At 41.8% G+C, this 17,534-nt stretch overlaps 2 protein-coding genes across 2 annotated transcripts; one reads left to right on the plus strand and one right to left on the minus strand.

The window, feature by feature from the left end:
* Positions 1 to 545: 545 nt before the first annotated feature.
* Positions 546 to 7,916, minus strand: ttl (tubulin tyrosine ligase). Its single transcript, XM_075475024.1, has 7 exons — positions 7,139 to 7,916; positions 6,861 to 6,939; positions 6,496 to 6,728; positions 5,289 to 5,424; positions 4,935 to 5,204; positions 3,717 to 3,860; positions 546 to 3,473 (listed from the first exon to the last, which is right to left on the minus strand). The coding sequence occupies exons 1-7, from the start codon at positions 7,305 to 7,307 to the stop codon at positions 3,275 to 3,277; spliced, it is 1,230 nt and encodes a 409-aa protein (XP_075331139.1). The 5' UTR covers positions 7,308 to 7,916; the 3' UTR covers positions 546 to 3,274.
* A 698-nt stretch (positions 7,917 to 8,614) lies between these two features.
* fignl1 (fidgetin-like 1) lies at positions 8,615 to 11,805 on the plus strand. The gene is made up of 2 exons (XM_075483646.1): positions 8,615 to 8,769; positions 9,517 to 11,805. Exon 2 carries the CDS (start codon positions 9,524 to 9,526, stop codon positions 11,450 to 11,452), a length of 1,929 nt encoding a protein of 642 aa, XP_075339761.1. The 5' UTR covers positions 8,615 to 8,769; positions 9,517 to 9,523; the 3' UTR covers positions 11,453 to 11,805.
* Positions 11,806 to 17,534: the final 5,729 nt, after the last annotated feature.

Raw genomic sequence — 17,534 nt, forward strand, 5'->3', positions numbered from 1 at the left:
TCTTCCGGACACTGATGAAGAAAACAACTTTACTTGTGATTTTGAAAAGGTAGTAGCTTCTAGTTAAAATGCTTACATAATGTTTGTTGATGAATGTAAAATGTGGAAAATTTTGCTTATCTCCGAGTTTAAGTCGCAACAGATGTAAGTGATGCTTGGCTCAGGAATGAAACAACTCTTAGGATTTGATTGTTTGATGCAGAGTTCGTGCTCTGTGAGGATTGTCTCAGATTTAGTCTTTATGAGAAAAATGCAGTAGTCAATTAACTATTTCATATCAGGTACAATAAAACCATGTCACTTTAGAAGTAAAAACTGACCTTTGATTTAGCAGGTGTTGTATTATTTGTCTAGAAACATCTGTTTTCATTGTACTTTACCCAGAAGTTAGTCATAGTCCAGAAAAAAAACCAAGCCCTCCTCATTTTTGTTCAATGTTGCTTCAAAGCCAAAACAATATTTATATTAGGACTACAGTCCAATGTTTATGGAAAAGATTTTGTTACACAAATGAAGTGGATCACGTAAGAGCAGAGAAGCATGAATGACAGAGGCGTAATGAGTTTTATTGTAGTTTTGTTTCTCATGAAGACAAATGTTCATGCAAGGTCTGGAGCAAAACATCACCTAACAAAAACACAGCACACCTGGATATGATTCTTGCTTTCTAGGCTTGTCAATGTCATAATGTTCTGATTGTGGTTAAGTACAAAACATTATTCGTTAATGAAAATACAGCAGGACAGAATTTTATCTTTGGTAATGATGCGGGAAGAGAAACACACGAGAAAACATCAGAAAAGGAGTCCTACAACGTGCAAAGAAAATTAACGGAGGTTTTGTGATGAGTGAGGCTAATTTACCTCCGTACCAAGAAATGAAGGTGCCTTGCCTTTTCCTCTAATCGACAGCAACTTCCCCTAAGGCACCCTTCCCTTTGATGGAAACTCGTTTACAATTTTAATTCAAAACAAATACTGATCATTTACATTTCAAACTTGCAATACCAGCAGTCAGTCACTTGTTTACATCTTCCATCATTATCTTTCCAAATGTTCCGTCGTTCTACGTGCAGCGGAGCTCTTTGATCGGTTGCCAACAAATCCTTCATTTTTGTCAGACATCTTTGTAAACGCAAATACACAGTGGTTGAAAACGTAAACGGTCTCCCTTAATTACTCACAACAAGGCAAGCAAAGACTCCCCAATTTGAAGAGAGAGAAACACCTGCAAATTGTAACTCTAAGACAAACATGCCTACTTGGACAACACATAAGGACTTATTTGTAGTTGGAAGCACAACAGTTATCTGCCTTTTATGCGCAGCTGTCAGTACTTTTAAACTAACTGAAGAACACACAAGAACATAAAGAGAAATTTGACAAGTCATCTTGGTTGCTACAATTCTAAGATCCTGTTTACTCACAAAGAGATTTAGCTAATATAGAAGAAGAAGAAAAAAAAAAAAGAAAAATATTTGAGGACCCCATGAAAAACCAGTAGTTAAAAAGGTACTTAATGCTGTTGACACATTATGTTGTTCACCTTTACGCCAGTGTAACAAGCATCAAGGAAGGTTGTGTGTTTTGGTTTTCACCTCTTTGTTCAAGGGCCAAAATTATACTTGCTTTTTAACACGGTACTCACACAGGCAACCATTTTTGTCGTGGGCCTAATTGGTCACATACTTTCCTGAGAACTACACCCGTTACTGGAGCGTTCCACTCTGGTATACACGAGCGAAATGAGACCATACAGAACTCCGAGATTTTGCTGGATGCAAACGAAGAACGAGGTGACAATAAAGGAGGTTAGTATGTGGTTGATGCTAACAAGGGGGGAAAAAAAGGCCTCAGCTGTATGGTAGATGGCATTCCAAGTACCCAAATCAAGGAGGTCAGCTGTCCGGTCACAACAATGTCTCCATCAGTCACCTCTACATCGTCTTGGTTATGTTGTAGTGTTAAGCGCATCTATGGCAACCACGCAATTGCGAACTTAACAGCAACTATATTCCCAGCCTTATTGTCAAGCCAGTTTTATTTCATGGGGTCGTGAAACGCTTTAAATAATCTGCAGGACATTCTGTACAATCTACTCTACTTTCTTTTCAACAGTTCAAAAAACATGATTCACACAACAATTCACAATGAAAGTCTAGCTGTTCTACGTCAGAAATAAAAAACAAAAACAGACCTACGGGCAGTCCTCCACAGCAGATCGTGCTGTGGGGGCTTGTAGGCATCATGCTTTCACACAAGCATGCGCTCTTCAAAAACAACAACAACAACAACAGAAGAAATAAGTATTTCATGATGACTTAGTTCATAACACAGCAATAAAAGCTGATACACTTAAGAGTTCTTTTTTCTCTTTCCTCTCGGTTGCTGAAAAGTCTGGGACACAAGCAGAGCTTACATGGACTCAAACCTGGGTTTTCTTGTTAATGAACCATCTCTTTACTCACTCATGCAACCCAGCTGCCCTGAATGTAAATAATATGTAGTGTCTTCATGGTCAATCTAAGAGGAATGTTATTGTTCAAGCCAATCTTGGCATTTTGAATGTCTCATCTCATCAAACACACAGTATTAGTATGCTAGTGGACACAGGGGAGGGTTTCTAGGTTTTGAACTCACTCAAAGTAATTGGTAGCTGCAGGTGGGCTACAAAAATAGATTAAAAAAAACAAAAAAAAAAAACATAAGAAAAGTTTCTGATGAGTTAATAGCAATCATAATTTCACAAGTTCAACAAGTTCTCAATTATCAGACGCTGTTCTCCCGTTTCTCGAGGACTGATATCTTGACGGCATTCATTTAGCTGAGCAATAGTGCAAAGGCTATTAGAACAGATATAAAATAATTACGGAAGAAGCTAGCTGGCAGTCTGTTTAAGGGGGCATGGTTTGAAATGTAAGGCACTACAGTCTCAGTTGGAGCTTCTCGGGCATCCTGTACACCTCTATTAATCTGTTCGGGGGAAGAATCTGGGGATAAAGCTCAGATGGAAGAGAACTGGTCTCATTCAGAAACTCCCCCGAAATTTAGTACACAGTTCAACACTATCGTCACGTTCATAATATGCATGATCAGAGAGAAAAGCCGGGAGCGCTTTTGCTGTTCAGTAATCTCCACAAGGAGCAAGCCAACCTTCCGGCTGAGAAAGGTGAGGTGAAAAAACTGTCTCAGCTTGGTAGAGTTTAGCAGTGAGGACAGGAGTATGGAAGAAGCTTCTAGCGCAGAGGAGACGAGGGGGGCTCCTGCGCATGTGCTTACAGTCGAGTGAAAGGACCCACATGAAGAGGCCCTCTCAGTTTGGGAGAGGAGCAGGAGCTGGTGGTGAACAGTGAGGATGGGGAGGAGGAGTAAGGTGAAGAGGAAGCAGAGGAGGAGTCACTGCCACTGTTCAGAGTGAAGACACTGGAAATGGCCACATCCACGATACCTTGACATAGTTCTGGATATAGTTTCCTGGATGAGGGAAAGACAGTAGAAGTTCACAAGCCTGTGAGACAGTCCTAATATAACTGATAGCCATCTGTAATCAATTCAAAATCTAGAACAGAACATTCAATCACATGACTTCCATTGATGTAGAATGAGTTGTGAAACTCTAAGACTTCTAGATTTAAAGATATAAATAACTCTTGTGGATTAAAACACGACTGATTACGGTGCAAACGAAGGGGACATTTCAACATAAGTGATACTGACTGTGCACAGGCTGGCGCTCCATTAATCTCAATGAGCCACACTTTGAAGCTTTCGTCCACCATGAAATCAAATCCAAAGAGCTGGAAGCTCTGGTAGGACAGGTGCTTGGTGCTGATTGCAGGCTCAATACACGTCAGACAGCTCCTGTGAAACCACACAATAACAAACACTGCGAGCATAAGTAGGTGACAGAAGACGTGACTAGTTAACCCCACTTACAAAAATGTTATCAAAGGCGTTGGTGACTCCTTCATAGACTAAGAAGTCTATTAAAAAAAAAAAAAGTCTTATCGGCATGCTAACTTGCTAGCAGTATTATGCTAACATCCTGTTTAGAAAGTATGACGTTAACAATGTCCAGAGAGCTGGTTCAGTGTTCACCAGATTGATTCAGGCTGCAGCTCCTGTACAGGATCTTCTCGGTGATGACTGCTCGTTTTACTCATGACGTCCTCTGGTATATGTAAACAATAAGCAAACAAGCTAACACGTGAACTTGTCAACGTGGATTAACTTGATTTTCAACAGAAATAGTCTTTAAGAGGCCGTGTGACGAACTGACGTCTGTTCAGGGTGCACCCTGCCTCCAGCCCGATGGCAGCTGGGAAAGGCTCCAGGCCCCCCCGCGGCCCTGAATTGGATTAAACGGTTTTGGAAAATGCATGAATGGATGCATGGCTAGTCTTTAAGAGGACATACGTTGTGCTATATTTGACCGCCCAAACATGACCACAGGGAAAGATCTGCTTTTTGTCATGGCTCTAAGTGAACTGTTCTTCTTGGGGTCCACACTTTGGTATGATTGCTTGAAAAATTAATTGATTGAACTGAACCATTTAATTTCAAGGTAAAGATTCAAAGTAAGGAGAATATCTAGTTTGTCGAGCAGAGGACCTGCTTGTTTATTTATAGTGGGAAAAAAGGAGAACTATTAGCCGTTAGGTATTATCTCTGCAGGGTTATTTTCATCAAAAATGAATGTGTATCCAAACTAATAACCTCTCTGTTGCACAGTCTGGCTTGTATGCTCCTTTTAAAAAAAAAAAATTGTTTTATATTCAAACAATGAAACGATCCATGAGTATCTTAGTGGCAACCACTCTAGTCAAATCCCCTAAAAGCTACTAAAGTTCTTAAGAACCTCTCCTCTCCTTTGAAATGCTCAGAAAAAGACTTGGTTAAGATCCAAAACTATAAACAAAACCAAAATGTACCTACTTTATGATGTGCTTGATCTGAGGTAATATGGTGGTCTCCAGGATGATATTGTGAGTGTTCAGCATGTACAGCCTGAACTCGTCAAAGAACATCTCGTTCCCCTCCTCGTACCGTCCGTAGTTCTCCGAGTGCTCCATTTGGATGCAGTGGTTGGTCAGGTGGCTGGTCATGTCCTGGAGGTCAGAGCTGTTGTAGGGCTCTGATGAGGTCCGCAACACTCCCTCTCGGTATAAATAGATGTTATACTGGTGGTCCACTAACACCCAGCTCCTAGCAATGGCACAACACAAAGTGTCTAAGTTACAAAGTCCTGGCAGATTCTCTGTGGATTTGCATTATGCATAAAAGACCTGCCTGATATCGAACTTGCGATGGCCTGGCTCCAGCAGCAGAGGTTTCTCCAGGTACTTCTGAATAACATGAACCTGACCCTGATTGTCAATGAACTCCAGCAGCTGATTAGCATCATGGGATATCAGAATACCAGCACCTGTTGAAATAAAAACATACGTGTTAATCTGCTACTGGAGTCGATTCTAAGTTTAAGACTCACAAATGTAGTAAACAGTAGATTACACTGCGATAATAATCAAGGGCAGGTGTCCCCAAACTTTTCGAAAGAACTCAAAAACTATCATAACTACCATTCTACAATGGCACTGGCCACGGTAGCTCTGGACACACAGTGTTTCTCTTGCGTCATCTGTTGGGGCAGCAGCATCAGAACCAGGGACCTAAAAAGACTCAACAACCTGATAAGGAAGGCTGGTTCTGTTCTGGGGACGACTGTGGAACCTCTGGAGACAATAATGCAAAGAAGGATTTTGCATAAAATCAAGAGAATTATGGACAACCCTGAACATCCTCTCCATGAGACTGTTATCGGAAAACAGAGTCTCTTCAGTCAAAGGCTTCTTCAGTTTGGATGCAAAACGGACCGCTACAGGAACTCTTTCCTGCCCACAGCCATCAGCGTCTATAATAACTCTTTGATTTAATTGAGTTACATCAACATTTAATTTCCCTCTGAGATAAATAAAGTATTTTTGAATTTGAATTTGACTTTTCTCCTGAGCTTTTTTCTGTGCTGGTTTGGATGCTGTCCACTGGTAAGGCTCGCAATTTCTTACATCTGTTATGATGCATAACCATGGCAACGGGAAAGTAGTTAACCTGTTGGGGCAGCTAACTGAGCTTTCTAAAGCACAAGTAATGCCTGAAATTTGAACCCAAATCAGGATGAGTTGAAGAGGGGACATCTAGGATACAAAGGAGGAACAAAATGGAGGAAAAGGAGGAGGACGATTAAACCATTTCTTCCCCTGATCATCATGGGAAGTGAGAGATAACTGGTAGATAAAATGAATAAGCCTGAAGCCCTGATAGGGACACAGCAGGAATATCAGGAAGGCAGTAATGTTTTATTACATTTTTTTTTCATCAAGACAATGAAACAATAGCGTGTACCCAATAATAATTAATATGACAGGAAAGAAATGACAGACTAAGGCAGATTAGTAACTCCGACGTGCATTAAAGAAGCACAGAGAACAATTAATACCTTTAGCTCCAGCAGAAGATTTGGCTATCCACACCGTTCCCTCCCCACTTTCTTTTTTAGCGTGATAGGATGCTAAGAAGACCTCCCGCTCATCTGTTTTAGGATTGCTCTTCAGATGGCTGATGCCATTGGTAGCTGGAGCGACTGGGGTGTTGAGGTTAGTTGGATAGATGATGTAGGACTCCGGAAACCAGTTACAGGAATCGGACAGCTCTGGGCTGGTCTTTATTAGCCTGATTGTAAAGAAGGAGAATGCTCAGCTGATTTAATCCTCCTTGGAGTAATCTTCCTTTAGACAAGCGCATTAGTAGTATGAGAGATGACAAAAGATAAAAGATTTTACATTCAAGAAGACAGATACACACTTGACCAATGATGCCTTTCTGCAAAGCTTGTCTGCTCCTCTGTAGTAATTCACCAGCTGCACCAGTCCAGGTTCATGGCCTGAAAAGTCAAATTGAGGACACTTTCAGAAAGAATCATGTGTACAATGAGCCTCGACTGCACAGTTTTTCCACAGGATGTAGCCCTGCAGTCACAGCTGCTGTCTCATCCTGAGTGGGTGGCCACCACCAAATATAGCACACATTCTAACAGTCTTATCAAATACAATATATATTATTTTATTTAAGATTTTATTTACCTAGACGTCCAAAGGGTAATCTGTTCCGTTCACCAAGCATTAAATTGAATCTCGGATTGTCTCTTTTCAGCCTCTTCCACTGTCCAGTCGAAAGGAGGATTTTGGAAACTTCTGCGTAGACAGTGCTGTTGTCGTCACGGGAAACAAAGGTGTACATTGGGGCATACATGACGTCGTCTAAACTCCAAATAAACGTGCAGAACAAAGACGAACTAGTAGTGTATGAAATAATTTCTGTGTCCAGCTAGTTTTGCGGCTGTCTGGTTGGCACTGCAGCAGACAGGCTGATGAGGGTTATCTCCTCTGTCCGTACCATGACGATGAGTCAGTCATATTCAGTCTGCACTTCCCAGTTAACTCAAACTTGGTGACAAACTAACATTCGGCAGCTCGGGGCTTACATATGTGTATATATAAGGCATTAAAACACGTGACGGAGTTCTTACAAACTACTCAGCGGACAAAGTTCCTTCGCTGTCTCCAGACAAGGGTGTGACTGGCTTGCTGCTACCGGCTCCTGCGGCTGCTCTCGTTTGGATTAATTTACATCCCGTCTCCGGATGAGCTAGCAGCTAACGGGTCTGCGACTACTCTAAAAACAAAAGCTTGGGAAAAAAGCTACCGGTAGGCGTCCACAGAGCGGAAAAAAACGTTGCAATTCAGCAAGGAAACTAGCATCTTTGTTTGTTTGTTGCACAATATTGTAAAAAAAAACTGTTCTCCAACCCGCAGCGTGTGCTTTATTCTCTGAAGCTCAGCAGCAGCCGCTGTCATCCTCTGTCGTAAACACAGAGTGTCACGGTTGTGGGTATTGTAGTTTAAGGTCTTGAGTGATAGCACGGGTAGTAGTTATACTGTCTCTTATTAATTATAAAACAAAGTATGCTCAAGCTCCGGATGCAATGCATGAACAAGCATTATTTCTTTATATGTAATTTAACTCATATTTCGAGCCTGACTTAATGAAGCATTTTTGGAGTACCACATTTCCCACAATGCATCACACTTTGAAGACCATTTTAACGCTTGCCGTCACTTTCGTTTGGTGGCCACAAGATGGCGGTGTTAACCAAAGTTAAAAAAAATAGAAGGGTTTTTCAAGTGGAGTTGTAACCAAAATCAGGCTTAAATACGTTGTGTAAAACTACGCAGGGCTTTACGCAGAATACGATAAGGTGAAATAATAACACATTAGCTGGTGGTGAGCCGAACAACAGCAGTAAAAATTGGAACGTCCCCTACTTGTGACAAGTTTTGGGTCCCATTCCAATATGTTTTAACAATTTATTTCCCCGGTTTATACCTTAATAGTTACTATAATTTCCTTCGAATGTTGTTTGTCTTTTATCAATTTAAAAACAGTATATCCGTAAGATTTGCAGTGGTTATTCGATATTCGTTAAAACGATGCTGAAAGCGCTCATTTTCTAGTTTTCTGAACACAAAGTTTCCGGTTACCGAAATGGAATCAGACAGGAAGTGGTGTTGAGGAAGAAGAAGCGAGTGGCGGGAATGAACAGGAACGTAAATGGACAAAAACGAACATTAACCCCATGTCAACATTTTCAAAGTTAATGATTTTGTAGCATTTCATTGTTTTGTCACATTGTCACCTGAAGATAACACTAATAGTAAGTCACGTGCGTCATTCTCATTATGGCTTGTTGTGGTGTTTGGGTAGTTACGGTAAACAGTGCAGGTCTGTATTGCATGGAATGAAACATATACCATAATGTTGCATCTTTCCCGCTGCACTTTTGTGTCGTAGAATTGCGTTCGTTATGTAAGATAATTGAACTTTTAGCCTCGTTTTATTCAGTAGTGTATTTTGTGACCTATCAAACTGTGACATTCAGCTGCGTATTGTTTTCGGTCAGGTCTGTGAAAATGATATTTTTATGAATCACAGTGAGTTCCCGAATGACCAGGACGAATCAGAAAACAACAGATAGATGCAAAACACCTGAAAAAATACACAAATGGAGACATAAAATGACGAGAAAGCTGTGTTGCTCCCGTGTAGGTAATTGTGAACAACCTTTTTTATGATCCATCTTTCTTTTTTATCAAGAATCTTTATTGTCACTATGCAGGCATAATGAAATTTAGTTCAGGAACTCTTGGCTTTGTATACACAAAAAATATAAAGAGATATCTAAATAATATACAAGAGAATAAAAAATAGTCAAAAGTAAAAAGGTAAAAAGTGCTCCAAGTCCATGTGTGAGCCCCCCAGCATTGCACGTACTGCACATATCACAGACTGGAATATAAGCAGATGCAACTTTTTTTGTGTGTTTGGGTCAGATGTGCTATGTGCTTTGGCTTTTACTGAGGTCATGTATTTTTAATAACATTTGTCCCCTCTCCTTCACCAGGCCAGGCATGAGTGGCGCACACCTGGACGAATGGCAGAGGAGGTCCTTTGACATTTCATCTGGCAACTGTACACCTGAACAGACGGCCGATGCCTACCGGGCCCACATCCTCTCCATTCAGTATGCATGGGCAAGCTCCCAGCTCTCTCAGGCCGGCATGGCCAGCCTGCTCAGGACCTACTCGGAGCGCTACGCCGCAGTGCTGGACTCGGATGACCCCCACACAGGGCTGAACAACTATGCAGAGAGCGCGCTCCATCTGGCCCGCAATCAGAAGAACTACAGCGACAAATGGGAGTCGTCCCTCACTACGGAGAGTGTGATGCAGTTGCCCTCTGTGCAGAAGATGATTCAGGCTAAAACCGAGGGAGACGTCTTTACAGTGGCCCCTGCAGAAGTCAACATACCAGTGGGACTTGAGAGCAAAGACAGCTGCCCCTCTGCTCCCTTTACCACAGCCAGGTCGGAGGCTGCGTGGTTTAAAACGGCAGGACCACCGCAGTCCAACTCCAAGGTTAACAACACTGCCAGTAATCAAAGCAATTTTTCAGCTGAGAGGCCAAAATTCTCCGATGGGATCTCGGGCAATCCAAACTCATTCCCCCGACCTCCAGCACGGTCACAGTCTGTGTTTAGTCATGCTTCCTCAGCTCTGCCACAGGGGAACTCAGGGACTGCAGGGGGCTCACAAAAACACCAGTCCTCCAACCCACCTAAACCTAGACATTTTTACAATGCAGACGGAGGGAATGGCAGCAGGGGGCAACCCGGAGGTCAAGGAGGCGCCGACCTGCAAGCAGGAAGCAACTTCAAAACGGCTCGTGAGCAGTTCATCGTCGATCAGTATAAAAAACACTCCCATCAGCCCCAGAGAGGTCAGACCTCTGGGATGGCAGGGGCCGTGAAGAAATCTCTTGGGGCTAACAGACCTCGAGGAGCATTTTCAAAATTTGTGTCACCCATCCCACGACAGGAGGAGGAAGACAGCACGGCGAGTGGAAATTCCAGTCGGGAACCTCAAATCATGGACGAGCGTCTGAAGAACTTTGAGCCGAAGATAATCGAGCTGATCATGAGTGAGATCATGGACCACGGGCCTCCCGTTGCCTGGGACGACATAGCAGGCCTGGAGTTTGCCAAGACTACTATACAGGAGATTGTGGTCTGGCCCATGCTGCGACCCGACATCTTTACTGGTCTCCGTGGACCACCCAAAGGCATCCTGTTGTTTGGACCCCCAGGGACTGGAAAAACGCTGATAGGAAAATGCATTGCCTGTCAGTCGGGTGCCACTTTCTTTAGCATCAGCGCTTCCTCGCTCACGTCCAAGTGGGTGGGCGAAGGAGAAAAAATGGTACGAGCCCTGTTTGCTATAGCCCACTGCCACCAGCCTGCGGTCATTTTCATCGATGAAATCGATTCGCTGTTGTCCCAGCGGACAGACGGGGAGCACGACTCATCGCGCAGGATAAAGACCGAGTTCTTGGTTCAGCTGGATGGCGCTGCCACAGGCGCAGAAGACCGCATCCTGGTGGTGGGGGCCACCAACCGGCCCCAGGAGATTGACGAGGCTGCCCGTCGACGTCTCGCGAAGCGGTTGTACATCCCCCTGCCCGAAGCAGCAGCCCGACGGCAGATAGTGACGAGCCTCATGGCTCGAGAGAAAAACCAGCTGAGAGAGCAAGAGCTGGAGAGCGTGGTAACAGCCACGGCGGGCTTCTCCGGAGCCGATATGACTCAGCTATGCCGAGAGGCAGCTTTGGGGCCCATACGTAGCATCAAGCTCAGCGACATCGCCTTCATCACTGCAGATCAGGTGCGACCCATTCTCCACTGTGACTTCCAGGAGGCCCTGAAAACCGTACGGCCAAGTGTGTCGGCTAAAGACCTGGAGCTGTATGAGGAGTGGAATCAGACTTTTGGATGTGGACGTTAAAATCTGCTCCTCAGCCTCACCATCTTCTAACTTTGCTCGAGATGTGGATGTTGAACCGAGCAGAGGAAATGTTTCAGCTGTTGAAAATATTTCTGCTACAGATACTGCCATGTGCTCTGCTGCGCACAAATTCCTTCAGTTCATTTGAATGAGTTCATTTGCATGAGAAACCCGCTGTTTTGTGATCCATTTAAGCTGATTCTTTATGTTCTAGATGTTGCAGTTTTAAGGGAAACGCAAGCAACTGAAACAGGGAAGTGATAGAATTATTTGTTGAATCTTAAAAATACTGCCATAAATGTGTTACTATTCCGTGGCCTAAGCACATATTCTAAAATTTTTTATATCAAATAAAAAATGATGCGTAAGTTTATGCCTCAGAGCTTTGTCCTTCACTTTATTGCAACCCTTTTCACGCTGCTGCTGTTGCTCCTCCTCTTCCTCCTCCACCTCTGTCTGATCCACTGAAGGCAATGTGGTCACTTCAGTTTGCCTGAAGTCTCTCGGTCCTGAAATGTTCCTTAGGCGGGATGTGCTAATCATATCCGCGGAAGTTGGGCAACACTGAGAATATCCTGGGTCTCATGTTAAAAAAAAATAACTTCTTTTTGCCTTTCCTCCCTTCCTGTTGGTGATTAAGACATCAGTGGACTCGACAGCAAAAGCCGTTACTGCAATACATCCCTTTTATTCGAGAAAAAGCCATGTGTACTTTTATTTTAGAACAGATCCTCATCCAAAGACGTATGTTTTTTTTTTTAATTTTTTATTATTAAATGTTATTTTCTCAGTCGCCGGTGTCCCAAAGTGGTGGTTTTGGTCCATAGAGATTTTTAACATGATGTTTTTCAAGTTGAACGCCTCACTGCTTCACACATACATGGAGACCATTATAGATTGTGCACACATGAAATGAAATTCTCATGTAAATTTAATGAACAAATCTTCGAAAATCTGGAAGACCATGAAAAAAGGCCTTTCATTTATTTTTCATCTTTTTGTCAAGTCCCTGATAAATATTTCAGACTCGTGCACTTGGCCACTGTATTGAAACTTTGTTGAATTCGCCAGCAATGCAAGTAGGCTCGCAACCCCTCCCCGGGGGCGTTCTGCGAACACAGGGGCTCCTCACAGCTGGACTGGGACAGATGCGCAGAATTCCTCTGGTGCTGACGGGGATCTATAGAGTCCGTTGAGCATGGGGTGAAAAGTGTGCCATATGGTGTGATTTCCTCCGGAGCTCGATGTGACTGCAGCAGTGGTCACAAACACGTAAGTTACACATTGGATACTGGGGGAGGAAAACAAAAAAAAAAGTTAGTTTTAGTTTAATTCAAATCGTGATTTTCTGAAATGACGAAGTAGGTGGGAAACATCATCAGTGTCCACGAAAAACGGAGAAGTATCAACAGGTAAATGTGTCCACACTGAAATTAGTAACCGCTGGTTTGGCACCAGCCCACCGTGCCCCTGAATTGAATAAAGGATGCATAGATACAAGTGGGCCCAGGTGCTCTGTACATGCTCCAAAAATCCCATTTTTTTGTAAAAAAAAAAACAATTAAGTGTAAGTGTACATTAACACAACCAAATTCCCAATAAAGCTGCTCTCATTTGCATATTCTTTCAGCTAAATGTGTTTGGAAGTGTGCCTGCAAAGCATCCAATTAAGACCATTTCTCGCTTAAAACATTCCAAGATTGTTTCTCTGCTCTAATGGTTTTAAAAATAAAAACCTTGTCATTAAGTTTCTCGTTAGGCTTGGGGAAAAACAATGTTTGGCTTCAATTGCAGCACTTGCATGACCTGCTCGTCGTATGTTTTCTGAGACACCAGTCGCCTTTGTTTGTGAATAGCTGCATATAGACTGGGGTGTATAATGTCATGATGTGGCTCAGTTATCCAGATCCTTCAGTCACAATCAGTAAGGTGTCTCTGAGACTGGTCAAGCATAACTCATTCACTCATTACTCGCACGACTTGACCTGATTTGTGTTATCAAGTCTGAACTTGACTTGTGTGTTTATGTCATAGAATAGAAAAATACTTTATTTAAACCCCCAGTGGGGGATATTCAAACTAGTCCAGTAGCTAAAAATATATATATTTACAATGATTGTATATTAGAACAATAATAATAATAATAATAATAATAATAATAATAATTAATAAATAAATTTGAGGAAAACATGTCAGCAGTCCAGTGTTGTATAAAGTACTGAAATCTCACACTCAAGTAAAAGTATACTGTAGGTACCCCTCCAAAATATGACTTTGGTAAAAGTCCAAGTCACTGACTGAAATGTTACTTGAGTGAAAGTCTTAAAGTATCCGAAACGTCTTGTACTTAAGTATGAGAACTGCTGTAAAAATAGATGTACTTAAGTAATGTAATGAAAAGTATAAGTAAAAAGTAAACAAGGCAAATGCAGTTTGAATGACATTTTTTGTATTTTGGTAAACTTTGAAGGTCAAATACACTTAAAATCTACACACAACCAAGTGCAGGCAAAATTTAGACCAGGAACAACATACATTAGACAGAAAATACAAACTTTGTGAACCTTTAAGTTTTTCTTCTTCAAGTAAGGTCAGTGCTGAAAATGAGGCGTACATTACACCATTAAGAAAAACATTAAACAAAAGAGGCTGCTACTGTTATTGCCATCATTATAAACAAAATTTAAAGAAAAAAATAGGAGAAAACTGAAGCTTATCTGGCATCTGAAGAGGGAGTCCAGTTTGAAACCCCTTTTGTAAACCTTTCTAAAAAATAAATAAGAAAATGCGGCCAACATCACCAAAAAAAAAAGCTGTTACGATTACTTTACTTCACAAGCTATAGGAGGTGCACACACAACCGGCCATTATACAAAAGAAAAAAGAATTGGGAGGGAACTGCAGCTTATCTGGCATCTGAAGAGGAAGACCTTTTTTGTAAAACTACCTGAAAACCTAAAAAAGGGGAGTTTCTGTAAGAGAATTTCCACGTTTTTGGGCAGGCAGAACATGCATGGGGTCAAAACACTGTTGCGTTTTTTTTTCTCTCTCTCTCTCTCTCTGTCTCTTTTCTTTTGTAACAAGTAACTGAACCGAACAATGAAAATGTATTGGAGTAAAAGTATGCAATTAAGTTCGGAAATATAGTGAAGTAAAAGTGAAAGTTGTCAAAAAAAATTTAAACTAGAGGAAAGTACAAAGTATTCCAAAATATACTTAAGTACAGTAGTGAAGTACTTTTACTTCGTTACTATACAACACTGCAGCAGTCCCTGTTGAAAAGCCTTATGGCTGTGGGGACAAAGGACCACCTGAACCTCTCAGTCCTGCAGTGCAGTGCGATGAGGTGTCATTGTAGTTTGCTTAAAAAAAAATGAAAAAACAGAATATCGAAATCGAGTTGTTTAAACGAGAACGCCATACTAAATCCCAAATAGAATAGGCATTTTAGGATATTAGTACAGACGGATTTTTTTTTTAGAATGGCCAGCTAATCAGCATTTTCAGAAAAAAATCAACAAGTACAGCATAACCAATTTCCATTATTTCATCAAAATCTATATAGTTCTATATGTGGCCACAGGAGGGAAATCGAATTATTGACCAAGCCTTACCTGATCCTGTGGACTGCGTGGGAAAATGTCCAGCGTTGTGCCATTTCTAACGTTTCTTACCTGTAAGTACAGCCGAATCCAATGCGCTAACGTTGTCTTTTAATGACTAGAATAGTGATTTTTGTCTGATGATGCTGTGGTGATGAAATAAGGATTTGAGCAGAGCTGAGAACAGAGACGATCACGAGATAAAACAACGTCTTTAAGGACTTATTTTAAGTCAGGATTTCTGTCGTTTTTTTGCAAAAAAAAGATGCATAAAGATGGAACTTTAGGAGCATGTATAGACTGCCAAGGACCATCAGAAACAAGCTGAGCGTAGACCCCATATTTATTACGTACTTTAGCTTTTTGGACAATTTTTAAAAGACTAACGTGTTTAGGTGCATTTTGAATGTCTGGTTTTGGTCTGACTAAATAAGCAATCATTATTTTTTGTTGTTTCATGTAACTTGCTGAGTGTTAACCCTAGCAGGGGCTGATGATAAGACAGAAAATGCCATGATGCAGAGATAGCTTTATTGTCTCTAGGGTAAGGTATCAAAAACCTGGTCAAACTTCACGCCCGGCCTCAGACACAGTGGCGAAGCAGCTTGCCTTCACCGTACAGTGGCAGTGCCACAGCATGTTTAAATGGAAAGCTCCAACTACAGCCTTTCAGAGGCTGGAGCTTGTGACATAACCACTGACAACTGGGGCTTTACTTTGCTTTAAAGCTTGAAGAGGCAGAGTGAAAATTAGAGATATCTACTGCTTTGTTTGGCTGATCATAATTCCAGCTTGTGAAAGTCATTTTGACTTTTAATAAATTCATTTGAAAAGAAGGGCAATTAAAGGACACTCAAGGAGAATTAAAGATATCTTGAACCGTAATTAGAACTTGTCAGAGGTTGATGGTAGATATCTGCCACAAGAAACTCACATTTAACATTTATTTTTTCATGACATTAGAAAATATCCTGATATCTTGAAATATTTGTTTGTCAAAATAAAACTAAATTGAAATAATCTGCCATGAATATCCAGTCTAGCAATACATTGTTAGAATACGCAGGTTGCTAAACTGCTTTCTTGAGAAAGTATAATGATCCCCCTGAACACCGTGTGAAACCCATGCGGCCAACTATACGAGGACTTCTTTTAGACTTATGTTATGTTATTTGTTGTAATCCTTAAACAATTTAATTTATTGTGAGATGAATCTGAACAGTGAGAAGCTCTGAATGTTGTGCAGTTTAAAAAAAAAAGAAAGATAATAATTTAAATATTTATCAATATTCTAATAAAATTGGTGCAGGTAAACGGAAAAAGTTGTTTTACATTTCGTAGCTATCCACTTGCAAGATGTGAACTTTCAGCAAAAATGCAAGTGAACGCAAATTGTCCCACTTAGTCATTTATGAGGAAATGTGTGAAGTAAAGTCAAGAATAGCAAATTATTCATTTGTGCATTCTTCATTCCTGTCAGGACTCCAACATGCTGAGAAGCATCGACAGAAAAAGTGACCAAAGCATGCGGTGAATATTTCAGTAAAGCTGCCTCCTACAGACCTCTGAACAATGAAATATATCTGTATTTGATCCTGCGACAGCCCACAATTGGAATTTCTTGAGATTGCTTCTTGGAAGAGTATTTCAGACAGAGAGATCGAAAGGGGAAGTGAGATATGGGATTCTGGCAGGGACAGATTTGGTTGGCCAGAATATCCCTCTCATGCAAATGCCCTCCCTCCTCTGCAGGGTCCTAGTCAAGCATGGGGGACTCAGCGCTGGCCACAGCTGCTTCCCGTTCCTGTTAAATCACACAGCCACCATCTGGAGGAGGCTGTCTCCACACAACCCGCTGAGCTCCTCCGCCGGCCCCGACTGAGCCTCTTCAGACAGGCATGGCCCTCAGAGTCCCGGCCCCTGCCTTCTGCTCCAGTGGCTGATCCTCTCTGCCCCTGTTCTGTGCTGTTGCCACCCCTCAGAGAACCGCTGGGACTCTTCAGGTCTGGGCCGTGGTGTGAGTCATTATGCCTGTGTGAATGTGTTTGTGTGATGGAGAGTCTCCAGCCCTTTTTTTGTGTGTGCTAGCAGCACTCTGTTCAACACAGGGGTGCCAGTGCAGACACATGCCACTTGTATTGTCTGCAGGCATCTTTGGAAACCCCTCTCCCAGAAAAGTTTGGGAATTTTCCAAAATGCAATAAAACCATACACCTGTAATTTGTTCATTCGTCTGAATCTTTTATTTAAAGACACACAATTCCGAAGAGATTATTTCCAGTGTCTCCACTGACCAACTTCACTGTATGTATAATAAATATAAGGCCTGCAGCACACTATAAAAAAGCTTATATAGAGGCATATTAACTGTTATGTCATCCTTCTCCTAATGATAATCTCCACTCTGTCTATGGAGCCACACTGTTTAAAGCAGAGAGAGGTCTGTCATTGTTCCACTGAAATAATCACCTGCCAAGAGT

This window comes from Odontesthes bonariensis, chromosome 2, assembly GCF_027942865.1.
Source record: "Odontesthes bonariensis isolate fOdoBon6 chromosome 2, fOdoBon6.hap1, whole genome shotgun sequence".
Taxonomy (NCBI): domain Eukaryota; kingdom Metazoa; phylum Chordata; class Actinopteri; order Atheriniformes; family Atherinopsidae; genus Odontesthes; species Odontesthes bonariensis.

Excerpts from the sequence above, each read along its gene's own strand:
- ttl (XM_075475024.1), bottom strand. The coding sequence starts at position 7,307 with ATGTATGCCCCAATGTACACCTTTGTTTCCCGTGACGACAACAGCACT. Across the intron at positions 6,729-6,860 it reads AGAAAGGCATCATTGGTCAA|GCTAATAAAGACCAGCCCAG; the intron begins GTGTGTATCTGT and ends CTTTACAATCAG. Across the intron at positions 5,205-5,288 it reads CATCGCAAGTTCGATATCAG|GAGCTGGGTGTTAGTGGACC; the intron begins GCAGGTCTTTTA and ends TGCCATTGCTAG.
- fignl1 (XM_075483646.1), top strand. The coding sequence starts at position 9,524 with ATGAGTGGCGCACACCTGGACGAATGGCAGAGGAGGTCCTTTGACATT.